The sequence below is a fragment of the Microtus oregoni genome, unplaced genomic scaffold (genome assembly GCF_018167655.1).
Source record: "Microtus oregoni isolate MIOR12 unplaced genomic scaffold, Mior012 000003F_ref0000135, whole genome shotgun sequence".
In the NCBI taxonomy this organism is placed as follows: domain Eukaryota; kingdom Metazoa; phylum Chordata; class Mammalia; order Rodentia; family Cricetidae; genus Microtus; species Microtus oregoni.
Window position 1 is genome coordinate 13,953,433 of NW_024543062.1, and position 26,874 is coordinate 13,980,306.

General features: G+C 44.4%; 1 protein-coding gene and 1 non-coding gene across 3 annotated transcripts in view; both read right to left on the bottom strand.

The window, feature by feature from the left end:
* Positions 1–382: 382 nt before the first annotated feature.
* The window catches only part of Tpst1 (tyrosylprotein sulfotransferase 1), a 56,178-nt gene continuing 29,686 nt past the window's right edge, over positions 383–26,874 (bottom strand). The window contains exons 3-7 of one of the 2 annotated variants that reach the window (XR_005974056.1): positions 20,602–20,800; positions 6,174–6,224; positions 1,986–2,081; positions 1,528–1,571; positions 383–891 (exon numbers count right to left, since the gene is read on the bottom strand). Coding sequence is in view for 1 of the 2 variants with exons in the window: in XM_041648976.1 (XP_041504910.1) it covers positions 1,554–1,571; positions 6,174–6,224; positions 20,602–20,800 (268 nt within the window). In the remaining variant the exon portion in view is untranslated. The remainder of the gene's footprint in view (positions 892–1,527; positions 1,572–1,985; positions 2,082–6,173; positions 6,225–20,601; positions 20,801–26,874) is intronic. The other variant, XM_041648976.1, reaches the window with a different exon arrangement.
* On the bottom strand, positions 5,308–5,440 carry LOC121446679. Its single transcript, XR_005974110.1, has one exon. It is a non-coding gene; the product is annotated as a small nucleolar RNA SNORA51 (small nucleolar RNA).

A 26,874-nucleotide genomic window follows, 5' to 3' on the forward strand; every position in this document is an offset into this window, starting at 1 on the left:
TGACCTTTAAGTTTCAGGCTAAAAGTGCTGTGGTTGGTGACGTAGACGTACGTGACTAAACCAGGGACAGGTGTGAAGATGGAATAATACGTAAAACATCTCGTTCCGTGCCTGGCACCTGAAACATAATAATAATAATCAATAAATGTGATTATTATTACCTCTGTTATTCTGTGTTCCACAATAATGGCTTCTTGGAAACGGTAAGTTCTTTGACCTTAAACATCCACACACGCCCCAAATACATACACACATGCACACACACAGGGGAGGGAAGCGAGGGAGGGAACCTATAGCACAGCCCACAGGAAGCTGGTGTGTAGCACCATCTGAGAAGGTCTATGCTCCCAATGACAAAGCAAAAGCACTCGAAAGCTTCACATTTAAGCTTTTATTCTGAAAAATAAAATACAAAAGTCATTAGGCTGTAAATGTATACAGTCATTTCCCAACTCTCTGAAACAATACAATCAATCGTTTAAATAAGTAAGGTATTTACTATTATCCACATCAATATATTTAAACAGGCACAAGTGTTCTACAAAAACACGAACGTGTACAGACAACAGATTCTGAACGAGACTGCCAATTTTGTTAACCAAATGCCTTCCTTAAACTCTCCTTCTCTTGAAATTAAGACTGGAATCTGGTAAGAACGACAAGGACAAGAGGAGCTGCAACAGAACCGTGTCCCTGCGGGGCTCCTCATCTTGAGGGCTGTGCGAGTCACTGGGCTCGAGAGCCATCACTCAGGGAGACCGGCTGTGGCACCTCCCTAGGGACAGGAGGCTGGCAGGTGAGCAGAAGCGATGGGTTGGGTCACAGCATTTCTCCCTGCAGGAGACAGCAGTTCCAGAGATTTCCCTTCTGTAGAAAAGGCAGCAGTCATCCCTAGGGCAAACACATAGCATGTGGTCACGGGCACAGATCAAAGCTACCCTTCCCGTACCATCCCCACCTGCTTCCCTGTTTGCACCAGTGGCTAGGTGGGCTCCTGCAGTTCAGGGGCAGGAGGACGAACAACCACGCCTCTGAGGGGCATGGAGGACACACTTTGCCATCTGTGCTGTTTCCAGTGCCTGCAAATAACCTCAAGGTACAAAGCAAGAGAACACAGGGCTGCTACAGACGCTTTCTAATGGTGGCGACAGTCACCTGCATCCACAGCTACCACTAATGTCCAACGTGCAAAGCCACCATGCTGACTTCTCATTATGTGCCGTGACCTTAGGAGATGAATGGGCACTCCGGGATCACTCTTCTCGTCAGCCCTCGGTGACCAGGCTCTCAGTCTCTCGGTCCCTCCTAACGTTAAAGACCCCTTCCAAACGCCATCTCCACACTTACTCCACGCTTTCATTTCACAGATGAGGGAACAGACACAGAGTTAAGCTGCTTGGTACCAGGAGGTGACAGAGCCAATGCCAACCCAGGCTGCCCAAGGCCAGAGCTGTGCTATCTGGACACACAGCTGTCTCTGTCGGCCCAAGTGGAGACTCCCACCCAGCAGCACCCGGCGGGCCTCACCTCACTGTGGGAAGTTGCAGGCTCAGCTACTCCAATCGCTTGGTCTGTGGAAGGAACCATAGATACGTTAAAGTCCTGCAGTCAGCTGGAAGAGGTACGACTGCTCTCACCAACACAGCAGCCATGCCTCAGAGGACTGACGGCTAACATCACATTTAAGGTTTAAACTTACCATGCTTGAGAGACTGGAGAAAAGAAAGCCTCTAGCACGCAAGCCCTGGCCTGTGAAGGCTGTGCTCCAGCGGCCCACTCCCCCTTCCCAAGACACCGAAGACTATTCTTAAAATTGACTGGTCTTGTCAAATCTGCTGTTCTAGCAAAATAGTAGGTCATTACACTGACTGCTATTTCTGCTTTTGTAATTAAGCTTGCTTACTCTGCTCAAAAAGATCACTAGGACAACTGCAAGACATATATGTTACAGTAAGACCCTGCCTTCACACAGACAGAATACATACCATTTTATGGGTTTGCCTTTATACATCCTGGGCTGATATGGCTGGGGACTGCACCTTGGGAGAGCTCTCCGGTGCAGTCCTTCGGGGGGCCAGCACCTAAATAAAAAGCCTCTCCTTACTAAAATATATTCATGGTCATGGTGAATGACCCTCTGAGCGACCCCAGACCCATTAACAGCGTCTGCTCAAAGTTTTAGATAAACTCAGCCTGTAACTGTTCTAAGGAAAGAAACTGGACTGGCCTTTCCCACACTCCAGGGACAGACTAAATCCTTGACATCGCCTGAGTAACAAAGATGCCTTTGTTCCTCACAAATCCCATATAGGTCTGTGTGGGGACACAAGATGACAGGGTGGGCTCACTTTCAGAACCTTCCAATCAGCCTGGCCTCAAGTCAAATGCTGGAGCTTTTGGTTATTCGCATAGGAATGAGCACAGGGAGTGTGGGCTTTGACTCCACAGGGACAGGACACGCAGTGTCTCCAGGGCCCTCCAAGACCCAGCCCCTGTACCTCCTCACTTCTGACTGACCTTGAACTCCACTATGTGGAGTAGGCTGGCTGAACTTGCAGTGGTCCCCCGCCTCTGCCTCCTCACTCTGGGATTACCAGCATGTGCTGCCAAGCTTATCAAGTTTCTGTTTCTTGTTTTGTGACAGGATTTCGTGTAACATACAGGGCCTTGAAAACTCTGTGTAGTTGAAGATGGCCTGGAATTTGATGCTTCTGCCTCTAGTTCACAAATACTGATACTACAAGCATGTGCCCACACTTGGACCCATTTCTTAATTAAACCATAATCTTTCTTTTAAATTTTTACTTATTTATTTAATGTATATGGGTATTTTGCCTACATGTATGTCTATGCATCGTGTGCATGCCTGGTTCCCAAAGAAACTAGAAGAAGGCATCAAATCCCCTGGACCTAGACTTATAGCCACATGGAGGCTGGGAACTGAACCTGGGTCCTCTGGGAGGGCAGTCGTTCTTCTTAACTGCTGAGCCATTGCTATAGCACACTTTTTCAAGATTTCTATTTTTTAACATGTGTGTATGTCTGTGTGTGTGTGTGTCTTTCTGCCTGTGTAAGAGTACATACATGTGAGTGTGATGCCCCAAGGGGCCAGAAGAGAGTGTCAGATCCCCCGGCACGAGTGCGGGCAACAGTGAGTAGCCTGAAGTGCGTATCAAGGCATTTTAAAGCTTTTTCTTATTGTCTTATAAGACTTCTCTATATTCTACAAATTACTGTTGTCCCACTGAAGGCTTGTTTTCTACCATTTATTTATAGTTCTTAGATATTTTATTTTTGGAGTTGGGCATTGTGGCGCACGCCTTTAATCCCAGCACTTGGGAGGCAGGGACAGTCATATCTCTGTGAGTTCGAAGTCAATATGGTCTACATAGTGAGTTCAGGACAGCGAGCATTACATAATAAAATGACCTTGTCTCAAAGGACAAAAACCAATTTTATTATTGGGTTGGAGAGACATCTCAGTGGTTAAGGGCATTTGTTGCTCTTCCAGAGAACTCGGGTTTGACTCATAACACGCACATGCGGGCTCACAAAGGTTTGTTAACTCCAGTTCCAGGGGCTATGACACCCTCTTCTGACCTCTGTGGGCACTGGGCGTGCATGAGGTACACAGATATGCACGCAGGAAAAAACAAGCATACACTTAAGAATAATAATTAAAAGTTTAATATTAGATTACTATATTGAGACAGGGTTTACTATGTACCACTGGCCGGCCTAGAACTCTGTATATAGACCAGGCCAGCCTTGAACTCGTAGAAATCCACCTGCCTCTGTCCCCTAAGCGCTGAGTTCAAGGGTATATCACCATACCCAACTCTGGCATTCATTTTTAAAAATTCCTCGTTTGTTTATTAGGTTTGTGTAGACGGGTGTTTGCGTGGATGCTCTGTGGGGAAGTGCGTACCACAGCATGGATGTGGACGGCAGGAGTCAGTTCATCCTTCCCTCTTTATGTGGGATCAACCTCGGGCTGACAGGCTGGGGGGCAATGCCTTTACTCTCTGAGCCACTGCACCAACTCTAGCATTATTTGTTGGTTCTGCTTGTTTAGGATAGGGTCTGGCTCTATAGCCCAGGCTGACCTTGAGCATATTATCCTCCTGCCTCCATCTTCCCAGTGCTGGGGAACAGACGTGTGCTACTATATCCAGCTATGGCAAGTTTTAATAAGCAAATATTCTCAACTCTGGTGTGTAATTTATCATTCCCCCCTCCCCACTGGAGACAGAGTTTCTAGAGTATCCCTGGCTGTCCTGGAACTCACTCTGTAGACCAGGCTGACCTCAAACTCAGAGATCCACCAGTCTCTGCCTCCCGAGTGCCGGGATTAAAGGTGTGTGCACCACTGTCCTGGACTCTATCAATCTTTAAACTCACGAACATGTCTCTTTGACCAAAGACGGCTTCCTCTCTAAGTTCGGGGACTTTCTCTTGCATGATTCTACCCACCCCCTCTCTATCTGGAGCTACTGGGTGTGTGCTGAAGCACAGGGAAGTCGTCAGTTTCGGTCTCAAATCCCCTTTCTTGGTTTCTTCAAGTTTATCCTGCCTCTTAGATTGCTTTCTGGCAATTTCCAAGGCTGTGAGTAATGGTGTCTTCGGGAATCCACCCAGGGCTCTGGGATGTCATGCGCACTTTGGGCCTGGCCCTGCTCTCCCTCTATACAAACATCAGGTCCTTGAGTTCCTTGAGAAGACTCCGTTTCTCCCAACTCCTGCGGACATATCCTAATTTCTCACTCCTAGCAAATTCCTAGCAACAACTGTTGAATACATGAAAGAATGGTAAAGAGTTAAACAGACACTGCTAAGAATATGCCCTGAATGCACTCTGAGACCCTCTGGTACCACACATCATTCCAGACGGCTGCTAACTGACAGTGGTCAGGTTGGGCACGGCCTTCACTCCTGGTGAGAGACAGCGTCGCTGAGCTCCAGAGGAGGCCTGCTTACTCCAGCCTTGCTGTACGCGACACGTAAGATAGTGTTTCCCCTGCAATCCTAACTCAAACACTTTCAGAAACTGAGTTCAGTATGGACAGCAGCACCCTAGAGATAGGAGCCTCAGCCCATGTGGAACATCAAGGCTAATGACAGGCAGTGATGTCTCTTCTCCCAGCTGTTACACAAGTGACAGGGGACCACAGGACACACTGTGCTACTCCAGGCACGCCATGATAATCTCGGTTTTCCTCCAATTCTGGACACAAAAATGGAATGCAAGTGAGTTGAAACATTACAGTTGTAATTATAGATTGGTTTCTTTTTGTTGTTGTTGTTTTTCCATGTCTCCCCATTCACAATACAGACCAGGCACAGTGGCCTGAGCTGAGGTGTACATGGGGTGGCTTTATTATGCCTCCTCTTTCTGTACAGCCAGTGTAAGAACACAGCCTGTGGTAAGCACAAAGAGGCCTTGTTTTTATTTTTAAGACAGGGTCCTACTATGTAGCCTGAATGATCTGGAACTTACTGTGTATACCAGGCTGGCCTCGAACTCACAGAGATCCGCCTGCCTCTGCCTTCTGAGTGCTGGGATTAAAGGTGTATGCCATCACTGCCTGGCTGGTTTCAATTATTTTTAAAAACAAGGATTACAGGCTTTGAACTCTCACATTTGCTGACAGCCAACTGCTGTGTGCATTATGTATTATAGGTCTTTCAGTTTCCAATGTGAGAACAGCTAAAACACCTCAAACATGAATATAATAAAAATACCAAAGGTACATATTATTATTATTATTTATTATTATTACTTTGCAACTTAATGCAAAGTAGATGCTCAGGCATTCTCCCCATTCCCATGTGAAATCTGTGTGGCTGAGTGTGCACTTCCCTAGCTGCGGAAGACCCTAAATTCTCTCAAATCACAGCCGCTCGCTACCGCCAGCACAGGTCACTGTCTTTTCTACTTCCCTTACTTATCTGCTTGTTGGCACGTTGAGAAGGGAGCTGGCCTGGAACTGCACTATGTAGCCCAGGCAGCCTTGGATTTGTGCCGATCCTCTCCTCTCAGCTGATGACTGGCATTATGAGTACAAAGCAGCACACCTGGATTTTATTTCTTGTTTTCACTTTTTATACTTCATTGTCTTTTCCAAAGCTCTTACAGAAAAGAAGAGGAAGGGGAAGTGGTGTACGTACGGTACCTGGGGCTTTTCTTTCAGAAAGTCAGGTAGCTGAAATTCTCCTTTATAGACCTGGAAAGAACAGAGCAGGAGTGAGTTAGGAAACGGGAGCCTCCTGGTATACAGCACAGCCACTGGGCTGCTGCTTCACTCATGAGAGAGCGACCTGCCAGTTCAGGGCCAGCAAGGGAAACAGAACTCAGTGAGACCTAACTCACTTAGAGTCCATGGCAGCAGCTGCCCCAGTGCTCCTGGGCTGGCTGACTGGGAAGGGGCAGGCCATGTCAGGTAGGAACCACAATCAAGTGCCAGAGCTTGGTTAGGAGTGCGCTCCTCCTGGTTGCCCGTCAGTTCTCCAGTTACAATCCTGGATTTGAGCCAATAGCAGTTTCCTCAGTTTGCCCAAAAAGCCTATTTAAGAAATATTAGATGATTCTTAGAGTAACATCTACTTAAAGCTCAGAGATCTCTTCTTTTGAGACAAGGCCATCCCAGAGTGGCCTTAAATGCATTATTTAGCTGAGAATCACCTTGAGCCCCCATTCCTCCTGCCCGTCTCCACTGTGGCAGTGCTGGGGTTCAGGCCCGAATCACTGTGCCTGGTTTATACAGTCCTGGGATGGAATCCAGGGCTTTGGGCTACATCCCAGTTCCACGCAGAAGTTTGAATACTTGGTTCCCCGCCCCCCACCCAGCATGCAGAACTGTTTCGGAAGGGTTAGAAGGAGTGGCCTTATTGGAGGACGTGTCACTAGGACAGGTTTTAAGATTTCAAAAAATTCACACCATTTCCACTGTGCTGTCTCTGCTTCCTGGTTGTGGACTGGGAAATGAGCTCTCAGCTGCGCTCCGGTGCCAGCAGGCCTGCTGCTGCTGCCATGCCGACTTTCATGATGGACTCTAGCCCTCTGAAACCTTAAGCCCAATTAATTGCTTTCTCTTATGTACTGGTGAAAGACCCCAGCTTAGCTACTGTAATGCCATTTTGCAAAGCCTTCACACAAACAAATGTAAGTTCAAGGTAAAGTCAGTACTCCTAGGCGGTCAAACAGGATATCTATGGTCAGACACCAGGCCTAGGAGGGGAACGAACAGTTCTGGGAAAAACTACATGTACCCTAGATAGGGCCAAGTCTGTTATTATTATCAGACCTTCATGTCTCCAGGGAACTTGTCCCCTAAATGAACCCATCGCCTCATTCGAACTGACCAATGAGATCCCTGTAACCATGCATTGCTTCTGTATGCCTGCTTTTGCTACCCTTTTCCTATAAAAAGACCTTCTCCCAGCCTGCAGGCACGCAAGTCCTCCGAAAGGACTTTGCCGCCCACAGGTACCTGTGCCCACCCAATAAACCTCTTGCTAATTGCAGCCAGTGGTTTCGACTGTTCCTTGGGTTAGGGGTCTCCTCCTGAGGGAAGGACCACTCTGAGGGTCTTTCACTGGTGTTTTGTTACAGCAATTGAAAAGTAACTAATCCAGTGTGTATGCATACACGAACACCCCCCCCCCACACACACACACACAAATTTGTGCTAAACTAATTAAGTAGTTATAATTAGGACAATAAAGTTTTACATAAGGGCATACACTATAACAAACCCTAACTTCCAGATACAGTATGACAAAAGCAGTCCTGAGGAACAACACACTCAGAATGGATAAGTAAAACCGGCACAGGAATGTGCATCTATAATCCAAGCAGTTGGGAGGTGGAGGCAGGAGCATCTCAAGTTTAAGGCCAGCCTCAGCTACACAGTGAGTTCAAGACCAGCACAGACTACTTGACACCCAGTCTCAAAAGAATTCCAAATAGGCAGAATGTGATGGCATATGCTTTTAATCCCAGCACTTGGGAGGCAGAGGCAGGCAGATCTCTGTGAGTTCGAGACCAGCCTGGTCTACAAGAGCTAGTTCCAGGACAGGCTCCAAAACCACAGAGAAACCCTGTCTCGAAAAACAAAACAAAAAAAAAAAAAGAAATATACTGTCTTAATTTTGTAGTATTATGAGGTGTGATCTTTTATTGATATGCTAGGTATACTTCTCTGTATATATATTTAAATAGGAAAAATCAGATAACCAAATTAACTCAATGGCGTAATGTTAACAAGTTATTGTTTGCTGGTTGTGGAGGTTCATATCTGGTATGCAGAACTTGAAAGGCAGAAGCAGGAGCAGAAAAAAATATGAGTTTGAGGCCAGCTTTGGCTACACAGTGAGAACCTATGTCTCTCTCCAAATAAATAAATAAATAAATAGCTACTAAAATGCATACACACCCACTGTTTAAGTATAAAAATGTTGGTTTCAACGGTTTGTAGTAGTTTTGCTTCTTTTAGTTTTTTGGTTTTAAGTAGAACTATTAATGTCATAAAGAATGAAAAAGCAGTCTATTAAAAAAAGTTGAAAAAAAAAAAGGTTGACACCAGCATGGTTGTGCACGCCTTTAATCCCAGCACTCAGGAAGCAGAGGCAGGCAGATCTCTGTGAGTTCAAGGCTAGTCTAGTCTACAGGATGAGTTCCAGGACAGCCAGGGCAACACAGAGAAACCCTGTCTCAAAAATTCACACACACATACACACACACACACACACACACACACACACACAGTCTGACAGCTGCCAAGTTCAGAATTACTGTGACAAGAACCTATGGATACTGACTAGTCACCAGATAGCTTCTGAGCACACAAAGAAATTCTCTAAATGGCGAATAACAAACAAACACAGAAGGAATTTGATACTAGATTCTGTTTCGGGATATTTGATCATACTGTGATATTCGAGACTGTTGAGTGAAGTTTACCTTGAATCAGGGGGTTGAACCCACAACTAGCTGAAGGAATTAGACACAGAGAAGCCAGCAATTTGGATAGGGAAAACACACAGGAAGGAAAGGACGGGAACTTGAGTTTGGCGCTTCCTTTGGGTCCGGGGACGAGTGAAGAGACAGGTCTCCAGCCAGAATTAGCTTAAACATAATTTTGTGCAGAACTGGATTGATTTTAAGTCTCAGTTCCTGGCAGACCCTCACCAACAGGACATGCTTTGCCTGCTATTCATCATTAATACAATTCATTATTTCTATCACTTTCCCTTGGGGAATTATGACTTAGTAGTTTCACACGTAGAGAAAACACAACTCTAGCCAGGAATGACAACACAGGAAGGAGCTAGCTTTGAAGTTTACATTTCCAGTCCCTCTGGGCTTGTGCGACTCAGAGAGACTCCTTATCGCCAAAACAGAAATGCTGTCTAACAGCTGGTGACATGCATGTTTACATGTTCTCATCTAAGTGTTCTGGCAGTTGTGCATAGCACAGACTGGGTTCTTAGAAAGTTCAACAGTCTTGTCCTGTCTGGAAGCAGTGGGAACAATGTTAACGCTTCCCACCATTGTGAAGAAAATGCATTAATCAGCTCAGAAGCACGAAAATCCACTCTAAACATATCTTTAATAAAAAAAAAAAGGTTACAGTGCAATAACTGTTGGATGCAGATGAGTCAGAAAGTGATTAATAGGGACTACATGGTCCATAGAAAATAGAAACTTTCTTATCACAGTAAGCAGTACCAATATATGAAAGTTATCGTTAAGACTTGGATTTTCAGGCCCAGGATGGTGACAAGTGCCTTTAATTCCAGAACTTGGGAGGCAGAAAGGGAAGAGAATAGGTGAGTTCAATGCAAACCTGGTCTATATAGTTTATTTGTTTTCAATATATGTGTATGGGTGCTTTGCTTGCATGTATGTCTGTGTACGGCATTCATGTAGTACCTATAAAGCCCAGAACAGAGTATCAGACCCCCTCCGAACTGAAGTTACAGGCAGTTCTAAGTCACCATGTGGGTGCTGGGAATTGAACCTAGGTCCTCTGATAGAGCAGCCAGTGCTCTTAACTGTGAAACCACCTCTCTTGTCCCCAGGATAAGGTTCTGAAGATGATAGTTCACGATGAGTGTGCTGGACCATGCTTGTCGAGGACTGGTGTGGGAAGTCCTTCTGTGTATGTGCTGCTTTTATTGGTTAATGAATAAAGAAGCTGCTTTCAGCCAATGGCTTAACAGAATATAGCCAGGCTGGAAAAGATACACAGAGAGAGTAGGTGGAGTCAGCAGACGCCATGTAGTCTCAGCCTGGAACAGATGTGCTGGGACCTTGCCAGTAGGCCACAGCCACATGGCGATATGCCGATTAATAGAATTGGGTTAAATTAAGATAGAAGAGCTAGCCAATAAGAAGCTAGAGCTAATAGGTTGAGCAGTGATTTAATTAATGCAGTTTCTGTGTGGTTATTGCGAGTCTGCGTGGCCGGGAACGAGCAAGTGGCTTCCCACTACAGAGGACTATGATAGCCACATTGCTATGAGCGTTGAATACCAAAGAACCAGCTAACTGTCATATTAAGACTGGTATCCTGGCCCAGCTCTCTACTATTCTTGTGGAATGGCTAGGGGATATATATGTGTGCGTGCATGTATATATAAATCCTAAGTCCATTTAGTGTTGCTTGTATGAACATATGTTTAGGGCTGACTACTTGGGATTGGATAACACAGCAAGGGGCCTGTCCCTGGAGAAAACAGATCCCTACCTCAGTAGCCAATGATTGACGGGAGCTCTTCTACCTAGTGTGGGCAGGACCTTAGTAAATTTCCCCTAACCACACTGGCATGTTGACTGGTGTGATCACCATGCAAATCCTGTTTAGGTAACTCTACTGCTGAGATTTCATTGGGCAGCATTCCCGCCATGTTTAGGAGATACTATTTTGCAGCAGGTGCTATTCCTACTCAGATATATCACTAGACTACTTATAAGGCAATGGAGGACCTGGAGAGATGGTTTAGCAGTTAAGAGCACTTGTTGCTATTGCAGAGGTCCTGGGTTTGGTTTCCAGCATCCACATGGTGGCTCACAATCACCAATCCTAGGGGATCTGACTCCTTCTGAACTTTGCACTCACATGGTGCACAGACATTCATGCATGCAAAATACTCATTCACATAAAAATGCAAAAATCTAAAAAATAAAAATTCTAAAAGGCAGTGGACAGGGCATGGCGTCACACATCAGCAATTCCAGCACTCAGAGGGTTAAGACAGCAGACTGTGGGTTTGAGCACAGACTGGGTTATATAGTGAATTCCTGAATAATTCAGGCTGCACTGCCAGATCCTGTCTAAATAAAAAAGAAAAGAAAAACAAAAAAAAGCCACCCTGAAAATAAATGAATGAAAAGAAACCAGATGCTAAGGGACACGACATGTACAAGCTACTCAAAACTAGTAAGAAATTACATGTGCAGCTAGCAATCACTGCCGTGTCTGCTGTTGGCTAACATGTAGTATCACAAGTGAGAACACTGCAGCCAGTATTATTTCTGTTTACTGACAATCCCCTCTCCCTCCATTTCTTTTCCTTGGTAGCAGCTGCCCAAGATCCTTGAAATTTAAAAACACTACCAAACTCTATCTAGGCTCTGTTGCCTTTTCACAGTGCTTCTCAGAACGGTGAGAGCTTGTACCTACCAGGTCGCAGCCAGCCCAGAAAGCTTCCCACTTCCCTGTCATCTCCTTTGGGGGCATCTATTACTCATTGGCTATCCCTCCATTGCGTTTCATGTGTGTGAATTTTTGCTAATTATCACCTTTACCTCTAGTCTTTTAAAAATTTTTAGTGTATGGGTGCTTTGTTTGCATGTAAGTCTGCGTATCATGTGTATAGTTGGTATCCACCTGGGCCAGAAGAGGGTTTCAGAGTCCAGAGAACTGGAATTACAGATGGTTCTGAGCCACTTTGAGCGTGCTGGGAATTGAGCCCAGGTCCTCTGGAAGAGCAGCCAGTGCTCTTAACCATGCGACCTCAAGGCAGAGCTACTCCTCCAGCCTCCTCGCCTCTCGTCTTTGTCTTTGCAGCCTGAAAGGGCATCTCCAGCATGCCTGTGCCCCTCACCTGGACGTTTCTACAGCTCTGTTTGTCTTTCCACGGTCCTGCTCCTGCAATGTGCACAGGAGAGGCTAGAGGGGAAATGTCAGGGCTGGGGTCTTCACAGGCTGGTTTGTCCCTTGAGTTGCCTGACTCTAGACAGGGTAGCCCCTCCGATCTGGATGAGAGGTGCAGCAGAGATGAGTCTGATGGAGGAAGGTCATTGGTTAAATAAAAAGAAACTGCTTGGCCCTCATTGGTTAGAAGATAGGTGGGAGGAGTAAACAGAACAGAAGGCTGGGAGGAAGAGGAAGTGAGCTCAAACTCCACAGCTCTCCTCTTGGGAGCAGACGCCATGCTCCCAGCTCCCAGGCAGACACACGCGATGAAGCTCCGACCCAGGATGGACATAGGCTAGAATCTTCCCGGTAAGCGCACCTAGGGGCGCTACACAGATGATTAGAAATGGGCTAAATTAATATGTGAGAATTTTCCTAGAAGAGGCTAGATAGAACTGGGCCAAGCAGTGATTAAATGAATACAGTTTGTGTGTTGTTATTTCGGGCATAAGCTAGCCAGGCAGCCGGGGTGCTGGGGACGCAGCCCCGCCGCTCCTATTACTACATGAGTCAGTCTGGTTTTGTCTCCCTGCTTTAGAAAGTGGCTGTATTTAAGGAGTTACAAGGCATGGTCACAAACTTAGTGGAAACACTGCTCACTCTCTAACAGAGACTTTTTTATGTCTTAAAAATTTATTTTATTTTATTTTTTTTTGGGGGGGGGGTTTCAAGACAGGGTTTCTCTGTGGCTCTGGAGCCTGTCCTGGAACTAGCTCTGTAGACTAGGCTGGTCTCGAACTTGTCTTAAAAATTTAGGGTAGAGTTCGAGATTAGAACAAAACAGAACTCCAACTCTAATTGTTCTGGCACTCACCATGTAACCGAGGCTCTCTCTGGACTCAGTCTCATAAGTACTGGTTACGGGAGTACATGCCACAGCCAGCTAAAAATGAAGCTAATAGGCCAAGCAGTGATTTAATTAATACCATTTCTATGTGGTTATTTTGTGGCTGAGCAGCCTGGAACAAAGAGTTGGGCTAAGGGTCACTATCTCTCTTAATTTACTCAGCTCTGAGAGGAAAATAAAGGTAGAAGCTGGCGTTCAACCCCAGAGAAGCTCACTGTGAGATCTGAATGATCACTCCAGGTAAATAAAGGAGGAAAGACAGAGTTTGGGAAAAACGTATTTATTTCACTTCCTATTTGTGTGTCTGTCACACATGTTCACATGAGTGTTTGTGTGTACATACATGTGCACACGCATGCAGAGGCCAGAGGTCAATGCTGAGTGTTTTCCTCTAGTGCTCTCTATTTTGTTTTCTCAGACAGTCTCACTGAATGGTGCCCCCATTCAGCTAAACTAGCGGCCAGGAATCCTGACTGCGAGGCTATCTCTGAAGCACTGGCCTGGGACAGAAAGACAAACTTAAGCAGGTGCGGGAAGGGAAGGCCCCTCTCTTAGCAGTCTGGCTGAAGTCTCTTACCGGCTGCGAATCAATGAGCAACGTCGCTGTGAAGGCTGCTGACATGGAGACAGGAGGTCTTTTATACAGAGATACTTCAGATAATGTCAGCACAGCAACAAACCATGCTAACACCTGAGCAGCTATGATCCTGACTATGGCTTCACTCTTTTCCCAAGTGAAACGTCTCAGAATCTCACAGACAGGACTGTTTAGTTACAGCACGGTCATCTGCCTTCTCAGCTGGGACCCCATGCAGGAGCCACTCCGGCATCTCACTGAAATTCCTCAGCGTTCCTTCAAAGAGACAATCTAGAACCTTCCAAAATTATACATATAGCAGCAAAAAGACAATGGACAAGTATCTCTCAGGGAACACCCACGGAGTGTATCCTATCCTGATCTGTCTCTGAGCATCTCTAGTTCTAAATCTACGTTAACCTCAAATCAATGTTTTTAAGTAACAATCTTCAACTCCATCTCATACTAGCTCAGAGGGAGGTCAATAATCTGGGCTTCACTTGAGTAGAGATCTTAGACAACAAACTCCTCAGGCAACAGCACAGAGATCTGTTTCTGGCCAGTGCCACTGACATGCTGAAGAACATGAAGAGATGAACATAATGAAGAAAAATGGAAATTCAAGAACTGGAGAATGCATTGTCTGAAATGAGAACATCACCGGGCAGCCAATTAGATTCAGAAGACAAAGGATCAGTGAATAAAAAATAGGTTCATTTAATTTAAAACTAATAAAAAGCCAGAAGGGGATAGGAGATGGTTTAGTAGATAAATCGCTGTTCTGCAAGAATGCAGACCTAAGTTTGCATGGCCCCCACGTAAATACTGGGCGGCTGTGGTGTCTCCCCTGCAATCCTAGTGATTGGATGATGGAAACAAGGGATTTCCCCAGAGCAAGCTGGCTAGTCTTATCTGTGAGATCTGGGTTCAGTAGAGACCCTCCTCAATGAATAAGGTGGAGCGTGAATAAGGAAGACATCTAAGGTGGAGCCTCTGCCACACACACACACACACACACACACACACACACACACACACACAAAGCCAGGCATGGGGCTGCATATGCACCTCATCCCATACAAAATAAATAAATGTAATTTTAAAATTCCCAAAGCAAAACATTTAGCTAAGAGAATTAGCAGCTAGTAAATCCTAATAAGGCAGGCATTGGCTGAAGAGAAAAGATGCCGGGAAGAAATCTGTATCAAGAAAAACATGTGGTCCAAAATGCATAAAATATATAATAACTGTCTGTTTATGGAAAAACTGCAGCCCTTGTTCTACAGCAAACATAATAGACAAACACAAATATAGCTAAAATGAGGAGATAATTGCCACAGCAAATAAAATAAAATACTAAAAAATACTTGATTAATCCAAAAGAAGCCAGGAAAAGAAAGGAACAGAGATAGACAGTTCAAAAATAAGAAACAAACACTTGATGGCAGATTTCATTCAGCTCAACCAGATGAGTAGTTACCATACATATAAGGAAATCAACACCTCACTTAAAGGAACTGTCAGACTCCATTAACCACAACACCATCACTTAAGTCACTTTCAATATCAAGACACAGATTAAAAAAGTTGAAGGATGAGGAAAACAGACCGCACTGCGGCTCTGCTCTTCAGACAAGGCCAACTCCTAGGAGAGACATCAGTGCTGGGGCTACCTCATGGCAAGAGTTAATTCTAATTCCTCAAGCTCTATCTAGCTATTCTCTCAGCAGCACAGATCCGAATGCATGAAGCGCAGGGGACAAGGAAAGAAGAAAAGCCCAAGCATAGCACTCTTCTCAAATTTATAAATCAACTAAGAATTATCAGACCAAACAATATGATGGCATTTACAGAATATCACAACTGCAGAACAGTTTTTTCACATTAACGTGAGGCCACACACTGGCCACAGAGCAATTTTAAGCATATTTAAAGAATTGAAACCATAGTATGATTGTTCTCTGAGCACAGAACAATTAAAACCAGGATCAAAAACCAAAAACAAAATCCCCAAATATTCAAAAGTAAATTTTGTTCTAAGAAGTCTAGCCTAAGAGGACAAAGGAGGGTACAGATTCCTGGAGTGGAGTTGGAGGTGTGATGTGCAGGTTTTCTGTAGGAGGAGCAACCACTCTCAAATACTGAGCCATCTCTCCGGCCCCCATTCAAGAATTTTCCCATGGGATCTGCAGTGCTAGGTGGTCTAAGGTAAAGAGCTGGACAAACTAGATAGAATGCCATGCACGGAGACGGACACAAGCAGAAGCAGCTACACCTCAACATGCAGCGGCACCTTCCAGGCTCTAGCAACTCTGTCTCACCTGCTGCAGTTTCTCTCTTTTTTAAATCTTCTAATGAAGCGTGTGTGTTGCTGTGTGTGCATGTGCATGTGTGCAGGTGTGCCATGCTGTATGTATGGAGGGCAGAGAACAACTTTCAGTAGTAGGGTTTCTCCATCCACCATGGGTCAGGCTGACAAGAGCTTTTTACCAACTGTGGCTTCTGCTGCATGGTCCAGGCCGTTAACCCCGCTCTCCTCACTCACTGCAAGCTCCCCCTTGTCTTGTACTGTGCCTTCTGCACCCTGACCCCTGATTTCCCACCAACTACGACTTCCTCTTTTCTCACTAGGGTAGACGAGGGCTACACCATTCATACTTGGAGCTGCTCTTTGCTTTCTTGAAATGAGAAACAAAGCTGGGGGTGGTGGCGCAGGCCTTTAATCCCGGCACTTGGGAAGCAGAGGCAGGCAGATCACAGTGAGTTTGAGGCAATCTGGTTTATAAAGGGAGTTCCAGGACAGCCAAAACTGTTACACAGAGAAACCCTGTCTCAAAAAACCAAAAAAAAAAAAAAAAAAAAAAAAAAAAAGGAGAAACACTTATCTTTATTTGGGGGGGGGGGGGAATCTCCTACACGAGTTCTGCATTTACAACACCTTTACTCCATCTTTCACGTCTCCCCTACTCCTCCCAAATTCATGACCTCTTCAATTATTGCTGTTATACAGCTTTTCTTTTTAAATTATTTATGTGAACTAATGTTTTATCTGCATGTAAAACATGCTACAAACAACATCCTGACTCTTAAGTTTAGCAACCAGGTCTTTAAACAACATCAGGCTTGCCCTGTGTGCACCAACTCCTACCTGCTCTCTGGCTGGCAGAGCACACATGCAGCATGCAGGCCATCACAGCTGCACTCCTGTTACCTAGTCTGCATTTCTTCTAGCCGGAAACAGGTGCAGCTAACTCTCTAGCCAGCAAGAAGTTTAGACAGTAAGTTTTTCTGCACACTGGATATGAGGATCTTTCATGTACCCAAGTAGCAGTTAGGAACAATGAACCTGCAGCTCAGCCAAAGTCTCCTCAGAAAACCCCAAGAATGACAGCCATCAGCAAATGGGTTATAATAAAAATAATTAAAGCCTTGAGGGTGGATGAGCTTGACGAGAACACTATGAAACAGGAAACTTAAAACTGTGTTCACTAAAATTCAATGTATGCATAAGCCTATATTTCTGAGGAAGGGATTATATTTGGTCATATTCTCAAACAAATTCCTAGGTCTAAAAAGATTTTTAAAAAAAAGTATGGAAGAGGGAGAAGCTGAAATGTGACCCAGGGAGCATTATTTATAAAAGTGTGCCACAATCTGGGGATTAGAGAGTGGTGGGGAGAGGGTGGGATGCGTTAGTATCTCATTTCCAGCTTACTGTGTGAGTCAGGGCAACCTCAACACACATGATTTTGATTTAGAATTGGGCAATGTATCCCTAAGATGTGCTGACTCAGACATCCTAACTCCTGGGCTTCGTACACTCTGTGAAAACCAGCATTTTTAGGTCTGCAGATGGGGATTTCTACATTCCCAGTCAAAATGTGATTGTTCTCCTACTCCGTCCTCCTCTCTCCCCAGCATAAGTAAAGGCATGACTTCTGCAGACAGCCACCAGACTCTGCATTAGAGATGTCTTTGGAACTATATGATCATGATACAGCTCACGACTGCTGCAGACAGCCAGACTCTGCATTAGAGATGTCTTTGGAACTATATGATCATGATACAGCTCACGACTGCTGCAGACAGCCACCAGACTCTGCATTAGAGATGTCTTTGGAACTATATGATCATGATACAGCTCACGACTGCTGCAGACAGCCAGACTCTGCATTAGAGATGTCTTTGGAACTATATGATCATGATACAGCTCACGACTGCTGCAGACAGCCAGACTCTGCATTAGAGATGTCTTTGGAACTATATGATCATGATACAGCTCACGACTGCTGCAGACAGCCACCAGACTCTGCATTAGAGATGTCTTTGGAACTATATGATCATGATACAGCTCACGACTGCTGCAGACAGCCAGACTCTGCATTAGAGATGTCTTTGGAACTATATGATCATGATACAGCTCACGACTGCTGCTGACAGCCACCAGACTCTGCATTAGAGGTGTCTTTGGAACTATATGATCATGATACAGCTCACGACTGCTGCATATTATCAGCATCTGAGTCATCAAAGGCAAAAAAACAAAGCAAAACAGAAAAAAAAGTTTTGAAGATACACAGGATTTGGTTTGAAATACAGCTAACTGGTAAGGCAGACAATGAAATTCAAATTCAGAAGACAAGGATGGGGTTAGCAAGATGGCTCACTAGTTTCCAATGGCTGGCAGTCTGGCAAGCTGAGTGTGATGCTTGGAACCTGCATAAAAGTGGAAGGAGAGAACCCTCTCCAGAGTTGTCCTCCGACTTCCACGTGCATGCCATACACACAGTAAAAGAAAAATGAGAAACAAAAATCTAAGCATGTTAGTATTGCATACATTATTACAAAGGGATCAAAAATGGAATTCATCTTTTCTTTCTCAATTCTCGACCCCCCAGGATGCATTATGAAACCCTTTCAAAAGCCACAGTGGGCATAAAACACATTCTCGAATCACATGGGTTCAAACCACAGCATTCTTCTCAACTACCACTCAAGAAAGCCAAAGATAATCTAGCCAAGACAACTTGCACATGTGAAACTGTACTGAATACTGTCCTGGAAACCTTGAAATATTACTGACACACCTGTCTTAATTTAAGGAAATCCCATCTAGTCTTGTGCACAGGAGAAAGCTACCAGTTACCAGCCCATTAAAAAAGACTGTCAGGGATTGCGAAGTGAGAGGCTAGACTAATGCTGGCTTGCTGTTTAGCAAACTGCAGTTCAAAACTTCAATATGTGAAACAATAAAACTTTCAGAAAACACAGTTCATAAAACACAACCAACAGTCAGATGGTGGTAGCGCACACCTTTAATCCCAACACTCTGGAGGCAGAGGCAGGCGGATCTCTGAGCTCAAGGCCAGCCTGGTCTACTGAGCGAGTTCCAGGGCAGAGAAACCCTGTCTTGAAAAAACAAAAACATGGGGCTGGAGAGATGGCTCAGGATTAAGAGCACTGTCTCCTCTTCCAAAGGTCCTGAGTTCAATTCCCAGCAACCACATGGCGGCTCACAGCCATCTGTAAAGAGATCTGGTGTCCACTTCTGGCCTGCACGGATACATACAGACAGAACACTGTCTACGTAATAAAAAAAGAAAGGAAGGGAGGGAGGGAGGGAGGGAAGGAGGGAGGGAGGGAAAAAACAAAACAGACAAAAGCCCACATATAGACAGCTAATAAACTGTAAATGTTCAATTACATTAATCAGTAAAACCTATTAAAATTAGCAAAAATCTAAAACAAATTGCTTCCATTATATTGGTTTTCAATAATTTCTACAGTATACACGTGTGTTCAGCAACATATATCAAGTAACTAAAAAAAAATCTCAGACACTTTGACTGGTTTAATTTCACCTTTATTAATCTAACCTTGATAAAAAACCCTAAAATATAGAACCTGAGTTCAGTACCCAGCTCCTCTTCTATCTAGTGAGTTAAAGGCCAGCCTGAGCCACAGGAGACTCTGTCTAATCCTTTCCCCAACACAGATGTCAAAAAAAAGTTTAAGTGTTATGTTTATCTTACCCAACAAAAACTTTTAGCAGATATGTAAAATTCTGATTTGAAACCAGACTTTACCACTAATGTATTTATTCAGGTTAGTTCTTTAAGTTTTTAGCTATCTGAAACAACATTCAGTAAAGCTGCAACCCTGTTTATTGTTTATTTTTATTTATGTGTTTAAATGTTTAGCCTGCATGTATGTAGTGCACCACATCTATGCAGTGCCCTTAGAGGCCAAAAAAAGGGCATCTGATCCCCTGGAGCTAAAGTTATAGGCAGTTGTGAGCTGCCATGTGGGTGCTGGGAACTGAATCCAGGTCCTCTCCAAGAGCAGCCAGTGCTCTTAACTGTGGAGACATCTCTCCATGATAATCTGTATCTAGTTTTATTATGTGTAGTGCTTATATATATTGGGGAGAGTGCATGTCCACATGTGTATGGAGGTGGACATCATGCCAGCTTTTCTGTGGGTTCTGGGGACTGAACCCAAGAACTGACATCTGCACAACAAACTTGAGGGCTTGAGCCATCTCCCCAGCAGGGGATAGTATAACATCTGCCCTCAGGGGTCAAGAAATCACACCTCAGCTAAACAAAGCGTTAAAAGTAAAGTGTTCCTTACACGTAAGGAAAGAAAAAGGAACCAGAAGTAAAGCCAGATAATTCTGTTGTTTGTGCAAATTTGGGGTAATCAGCTACGGGAACAAATGTCACCATGCAAATGGAGTCAAAGGACAACATCCTACCAGCTGAGCAGAGCACGTGACTCAACTGTCCCCACAGCTCTTTGAAAGAAGGGTTTTGCTGACATTGCAGACCTCTGATGATAAAGCATTCAGCAAGTTAGAACAATGGTAATTTGAAATAATTTCCTGGTCATAAAAAGTTAGAAACGAAGCAAGAAAAATCTACTCAAAGCCAAATTCCATGTCTTTCCTTAGTTACTTTGAGAATCTCACTTACCCTTCTGGTGTTTTCAAGGATCCTGGGGTCAGGTTTTCCGTAGTTAGGGGGATTGGCATGTGGATCATATCCAAGTTTAGAAAGCATGGGTGCAATTACTGCCATGTCTTGTAGAACATCTGGGGGTATCTTCCCAACCCACTTTGCTAGAGCCCCCATGTTGACAGGCTTGATGACTTGGTCTGTTGATCTTTCCACTCTGAAAAAAAAATGAACAATTACTTACCAAAACTCTAAACAAAACAAAAACATGGCAGTATCCACCTATAATCTCAGCACTCCAAAAGCAGAGGCAGGAGGATCAGGAGTTCCAGATTATCCCAGTGTGTAAAAGCAAGTCAGAGGTCAGCCTGACTGCATGGGACAGAAAGAGAAAAAAGTTAAACAATTGTAAATTCTATTTGATAGCTTTAAATTCTTTGTCAGGGCTGCTGAGATGGCTCAGTGGGTTTAAAAGCACTTAACAGAAGACAACTAACTCTCAAAACTTGTCTTCTGACTCATAAAGAGTGTCACTATTTATTCTCTCTCTCCCTACTGAGCCAAACGATGTGCCCATGTACACCCACTAACATACACACTCTCTCTAACACACACACACACACTCACACACACACACTCACACACACACAGTAATAAACATAATAAAAATGTAAAAGAATGGGCAGCAGACAAGTGTTTCCTTCAGTCTTAGAAAGCAGGCAACATGTGGTCTTGACATGTACTAGGGATTTCAGTTACCATTCTGGCACTCTGTCTCCCTGGAACCTTAAAACACAGTATCTGACACACTGGTGTGATTCAAAACCCACAGCCCAGCCGGGCGGTGGTGGCGCACACCTTTAATCCCAGCACTCCCGAGGCAGAAGCAAGTGTATCTCTGTGAGTTCAAGGCTAGCCTGGTCTACAAGAGCTAGTTCCAGGACAGGCTCCAAAGCTTCACAGAGAAACCGAGTCTCAAAAACAAACAAACAGACAAACAAACAAAACAAACAAAAAAAAACAAAAACAAAACAAAAAAACCTAACCAACGTGAACCAGCCAGTGCCCCATCGATGGGTCATAAGAGAGTCCAGCCTCTCTCAGCACCCACTACTAAAGCTGTCCACAGTCAGGCTGTCTGTCAAGCCGCAGCTGAATCAGTGTGCAGCAACTACTACCAGAACTCAAGTCCTCCATCTGAAGCATCCGTGTTGGAGTGGACATGCAAAGAGGAAGAATAGAAGTCAAGAAACCAAAGCCAGATGACCACAGGGAAATACACCATGAGATGCCACCAATAGCCATATTTTTAAAGACTAGTATTAGAAAATGTTCAGGTTCTGTCTTTGTGAAAGATGGTTTTAAAATGCTTAGGACCAGGAAGATAGTTAAGTCAGTAAAAGGCACTTGTCACCAAACCTGATGTCTTGCGCTCTATCCCCAGAACCTACTAATTCCTACAGGTTGTCCTCTGAGTTCCATATACACACAGTGTCATGTGTATATACACAGACACACACATAAATAAATACATGGAATTTTAATAATTCTAACAAACATACTTTTTGGGTTTTTTGTTTGTTTGTTTGCTTTTGCTTTGTTTTTCAAGACAGGGTTTCTCTGTGTAGCTTTGGAGCCTGTCCTGGAACTAGCTCTTATAGACCAGGCTGGCCTCGAACTCACAGAAATCCACCTGCCTCTGCCTCCTGAGTGCTGGGATTAAAGGCGCGCGCTACCACCGCCTAGCTCAAAATACTTTTAAATGTATCTACACCAGAAATTCAGGTGCTATGGGACTGGAGACACGGCTCAGTAGCTAAGAGCACTTGCTGCTCTTAAAGAGGACCAGAGTTCAAGTCCTAGCACACACTTTGGGTGGCTCACCACTGCCTGTCACTCCAGCTCCAGATGATCTAACATCCTCTTCTGGCCTGGGTGTGTACCCACAGAGCACATGGGTGTACACAAAGACACACACATATGCATAGATAAAATCTTTTTAAAAGCGTGTTATATTGGAGGCTGGAATGATGGCTCAGTAGTTAAGGGCACTTGTTCTTGCAAAGGAGCAAGATTCACCTCCCAGCACCCACATGGCAACTCACAACCATTTGTAACTCCAGTTCCAGGTGGCGCCCTATTCTGACCTCCACAGGCACCAGGCGCGCAGATGGTGAACATACACACATGCACACAGAACTCATACACATAAAGCAAAACATATAAACCTAAAAATAAATATATGTGCTACATACAGATGATATTTATAGCATAATTGTTTACATGTGTGGGCATGTGCACACAAAGACTCATGAACAAAGGCTAACAAACCAGCAGTAGGATAATAAAATTTTATAACTAACATATGAAAGAGAAATAGAAATCAGACTACAAAAAGATGCAAGACAGAGCAAACTGATAAATCTAGGCACCGAAGATCAAGAGCTGCTAACATCACAAAAGAAAGAGAACCACGCACTGATGAATAACATTGCCAAATCAGACTGCCTAAGCCTCTAGGTTCAGCTGCCAACTGGTATAGAGTATAGAACTGAGAAAAATGTGTGTGTGGGGGGGGGGGGGAATCAGCATGCCACAAATAACATTTCAGACAATTATGTATCCTTCAAAAATAAAGTATATGGTTAAAAAGACGGCTGGCGATGGCTCTAAGGTAATACTGCTGCTGCTCTTGCAGGAGACCCACACTCCTTTCCAGCCAACACAACAGGTGGCTCCAGGCAGTGCTTAACTTTCCCGATGCTGCCCCCCTTTAATACAGTTCTCATGTTCTGGTGACCCCAAACATAAATTATTTTCATTACTACTTCATAACTGTAATCTTGCTACTGTTATGAATCTTTTTTCAGATCTATTTATTTTTATGTACATGAGTGCTCAATCTACATGTATCCCTGCAGGCCAGAAGAGGACATCAGATCTCACTACAGATGGCTGTGATCCACAATATGATGCTGGGAATTGAACTCCGGACCTCTGGAAGAGCAGCCAGTGCTCTTAAACCCTGAGCCATCGATCCAGACTGTTGTGAATCTTAACATAAAAATCTGTGTTTTCTGGTCATCTTAGGCAACTCTCATGAAAGGGTCATTTGACCCCTAAGGGGTCGAGATCCACAGGTTGAGAAACTCCGCTCTAGGGGCTCCATCAACCCTTCTTGGTCTCCACAGGCCCAAATAGACATGACATACACACAGAGACATAGAAACACATGAAAATAAAAATAACCCTGCACTCGGGAAGTGTGGATCTCTGTTAAGTTTGAGGCTGGCTATGTCTAGTTCCAGGTCAGCCAAGGCTACACAGTGCACCTCTATCAACAAATAAAACAAAACCTTCAATGTGTGGTAGACAGCTCAGTTAGGAGTGTTCCCTACCCTTGCAGAGTACCTGGGCTCAGTGCCCAGCACTCACACACCAAGCAGCTCCCAGCACACATGTGACATACACTCACCAAGACACAAACACAGACATGTAATATAGAGCCATAAAACAAAAAATTTACAAATTTAAATGTGCGGTAAAGAAAGAAATGGAGCACCTGAAACCTGCAGACTGAAGGTAATTAAGGCATGTCAGTTATTACTGTTTGGTTTTTGAGGCAGGGCATCACATGCAGCCAGGCAGATTACAACTCTTGTTCTCATCACTGCTCTTTCTCTCTCTTTCTTTCTTTCTTTCTTTCTTTCTCTTCTTCATTAAAGCCTCTAACACACGGTTTTCTTACTTCATATAGCCTTTATCTTGCTGTTTGTCTGCTTCATCCACTTACCCCGCACCTTCCACTCAGATGTCACAGGCTTTACCTGACATTCCTCCAGCCGTTTCCACAAACAGCCATCTCTCTGCCTCACTGCTTGTCATCCAGTGTTTATTACCATCTCACAAAACACACCTTTCGCTTGTCTTTTAACATATTTATAGGATGGCTTCTCAGTGTTAATAAGAGTCCCAGGAGGGGAGCTGTGCTGTGTATGTCTCGTTAGCGCTGTTGCCCATTGTGGGGGCACTACCCAGCACGGAAGAGGATGTGTAATAAAAATGCAGGAAATAAAAGGAATGGTTACATTTCAAGTTTATCCCTTCCTTCCTTAAGGTTAAATTTTAACCAAGAGAGCTCAGAACTGAATGACATAATCAGGTGGGTCTTTATTCTTTAATTCACAGATTGAGTAAATTATGTTGACAGTTGCTAAAATAAAAGTTATTGATCATGCTATCTTACCAGTCTTTGACATACAGTTGAATTCCTTTCATTGCTATTGTTTATGGTTTGAGCATCTGGCAGACATTTTAAAAATTTATCTGAAATTTCCTTCCCACAATTTCCACTGCAAATTGTGACTAAATAAAGGTGTCATAAAATGACAATTTTTTTTTTTTTTGGTTTTGTTTTGTTTTTTGAGACAGAGTTTCTCTGTAGCTTTGGTGCCTGTCCCGGAACTAGCTCTTGTAGACCAGGCTGTCCTCGAACTCCCAGAGATCCGCCTGCCTCTGCTTCCCGAGTGCTGGGATTAAAGGCGTACGCCACCACTGCCCGACCAAAATGAAAATTTTTTAAAGATTTAAAAATTTTTCTTAAAGCTAGGCAATAATGGCACATGCCTTTAGTCCCAGCACTTGGGAAGCAGAGGAAGGCAGATCTCTGAATCTGAGGCCAGCCTGGTCTACAAAATGAATTCCAGGACAGCCAGAGCTTATCAGAGAAATCCTGTCTTAAAAAATAAGGAAAAAATCCAGTTATTATGTGTATGGGCCCCTTCCTGCATGCATGTCTGTGTGTCCCATGTGTGGTCATGCACACAAGTCAGAGGAGGGCACTGGATCCAATAGCCTAGAAGGTTCCTGGAGGGCTGCTGGGTTCTGCTACCATCTAAGGAGTCAGGGCAACCAAAGGGCAAAGCCACCCAGCATCAGGAGGGAAGCCAAGCAAACGAAAGTCTCCCCGAAAGCCTCCCCTGTCCCTGTATCTGGGCTCCCACCAGAAGGTGCCGCATACAGTGGGGTAGGTCTTCCCACGTCAATCAGGGCCGACAGGACAGTTCCTGGGGAAGGTTCCCTACTCAGGTGAGTCCAACTTGTGGAAAGTTGACATTAGAATAACACACAATACAGTCCTTGGAACTGGAATTACAGGTGGTTGTGAAGTGCCTTGACATGGGTGCTGGGAGTCACTCGGGTCCTCTGCAAAAGCAGTACTCCCTAATAATTACTGAGTCATTTTTCCACCCCCTTCCCTGATTTTTCTTTGCTTTTGAGATAAGGTCTTCAGTAGCCCCATTGGTGTCTGTCCTGGGTAGTTTCATGTTAACCTGATACAAACTAAAGTCATTTGAGAGGTGAGAAACTCAACTAAGAAAATGCCTCCATAAAATCAATTGTGGGGTACCTTCTAAACTAGTGATCGACGGGGAATGCCCAGCCTACTGTGGGTGGTGCCATCTCTGGGCTGTTGGTCCTGGGTTCTGTAAGAAAGCAGGCTATGCATACCATGAGGAGGAACAAGACTATAAGCAGACTCCTCCATGGATTCTGCATCAGCTCCTGCCCCCAGGTTCCTGCCTTGTTTGAGTTCCTGTCCTGACTTCCTTTGGTGTTGAACAGCAATGTGGAAGTGTAAGCCAAATAAACCTTTTCTCCCCAACTTGCTTTTGGTCAGGATGACTCATCATAGCCAGCAGTCACCCTGACTAAGACAGCCTCCAATTCTCAATGTATCAGACCCCGGCAGCCTTTAACTCCTGATCCTCCAAGCTCTAGCTCGTGTGCTCGGATTACAGGTGTCAGCCACAATCCTTCCCTCTCTCATGACCTAACATATTTATGTAACATTAGACTACCTGTTCTCTAGTGGCTGGAAATAACCTAGTTATGATCACCTTATATATGACATCTCTTCACCACCTTTAGTTTCTTTGAAGCTAATCAATCTGTTTAAATTCAATATCCATCCTATAAAATCAGTGATTGTCTCTAGAATGAAATGAATAGAATAAAAATGCATTTTCATGACTGCTTTAAATATTTTATATCTGATTATTTCTCCTCATCTACTGAATAGAAGAAACTGGGGAAATCTGCTTCCATTCTTCAGAAAGAAAGAACATGTCACAGTTTACAGGAACGGTCAAGGCAAGAATGAGGAGAAAACAGCCTCCCGTGGTGTACTCTTCAGCTCCCCACATGCGGGCTGTGCCTCAGCCTTCATTCTTCTGTGTGGAGACAAAGCAGCTGTGCTGCAGTTCGTCCCTGGTCGTCTTATTTCTCTGT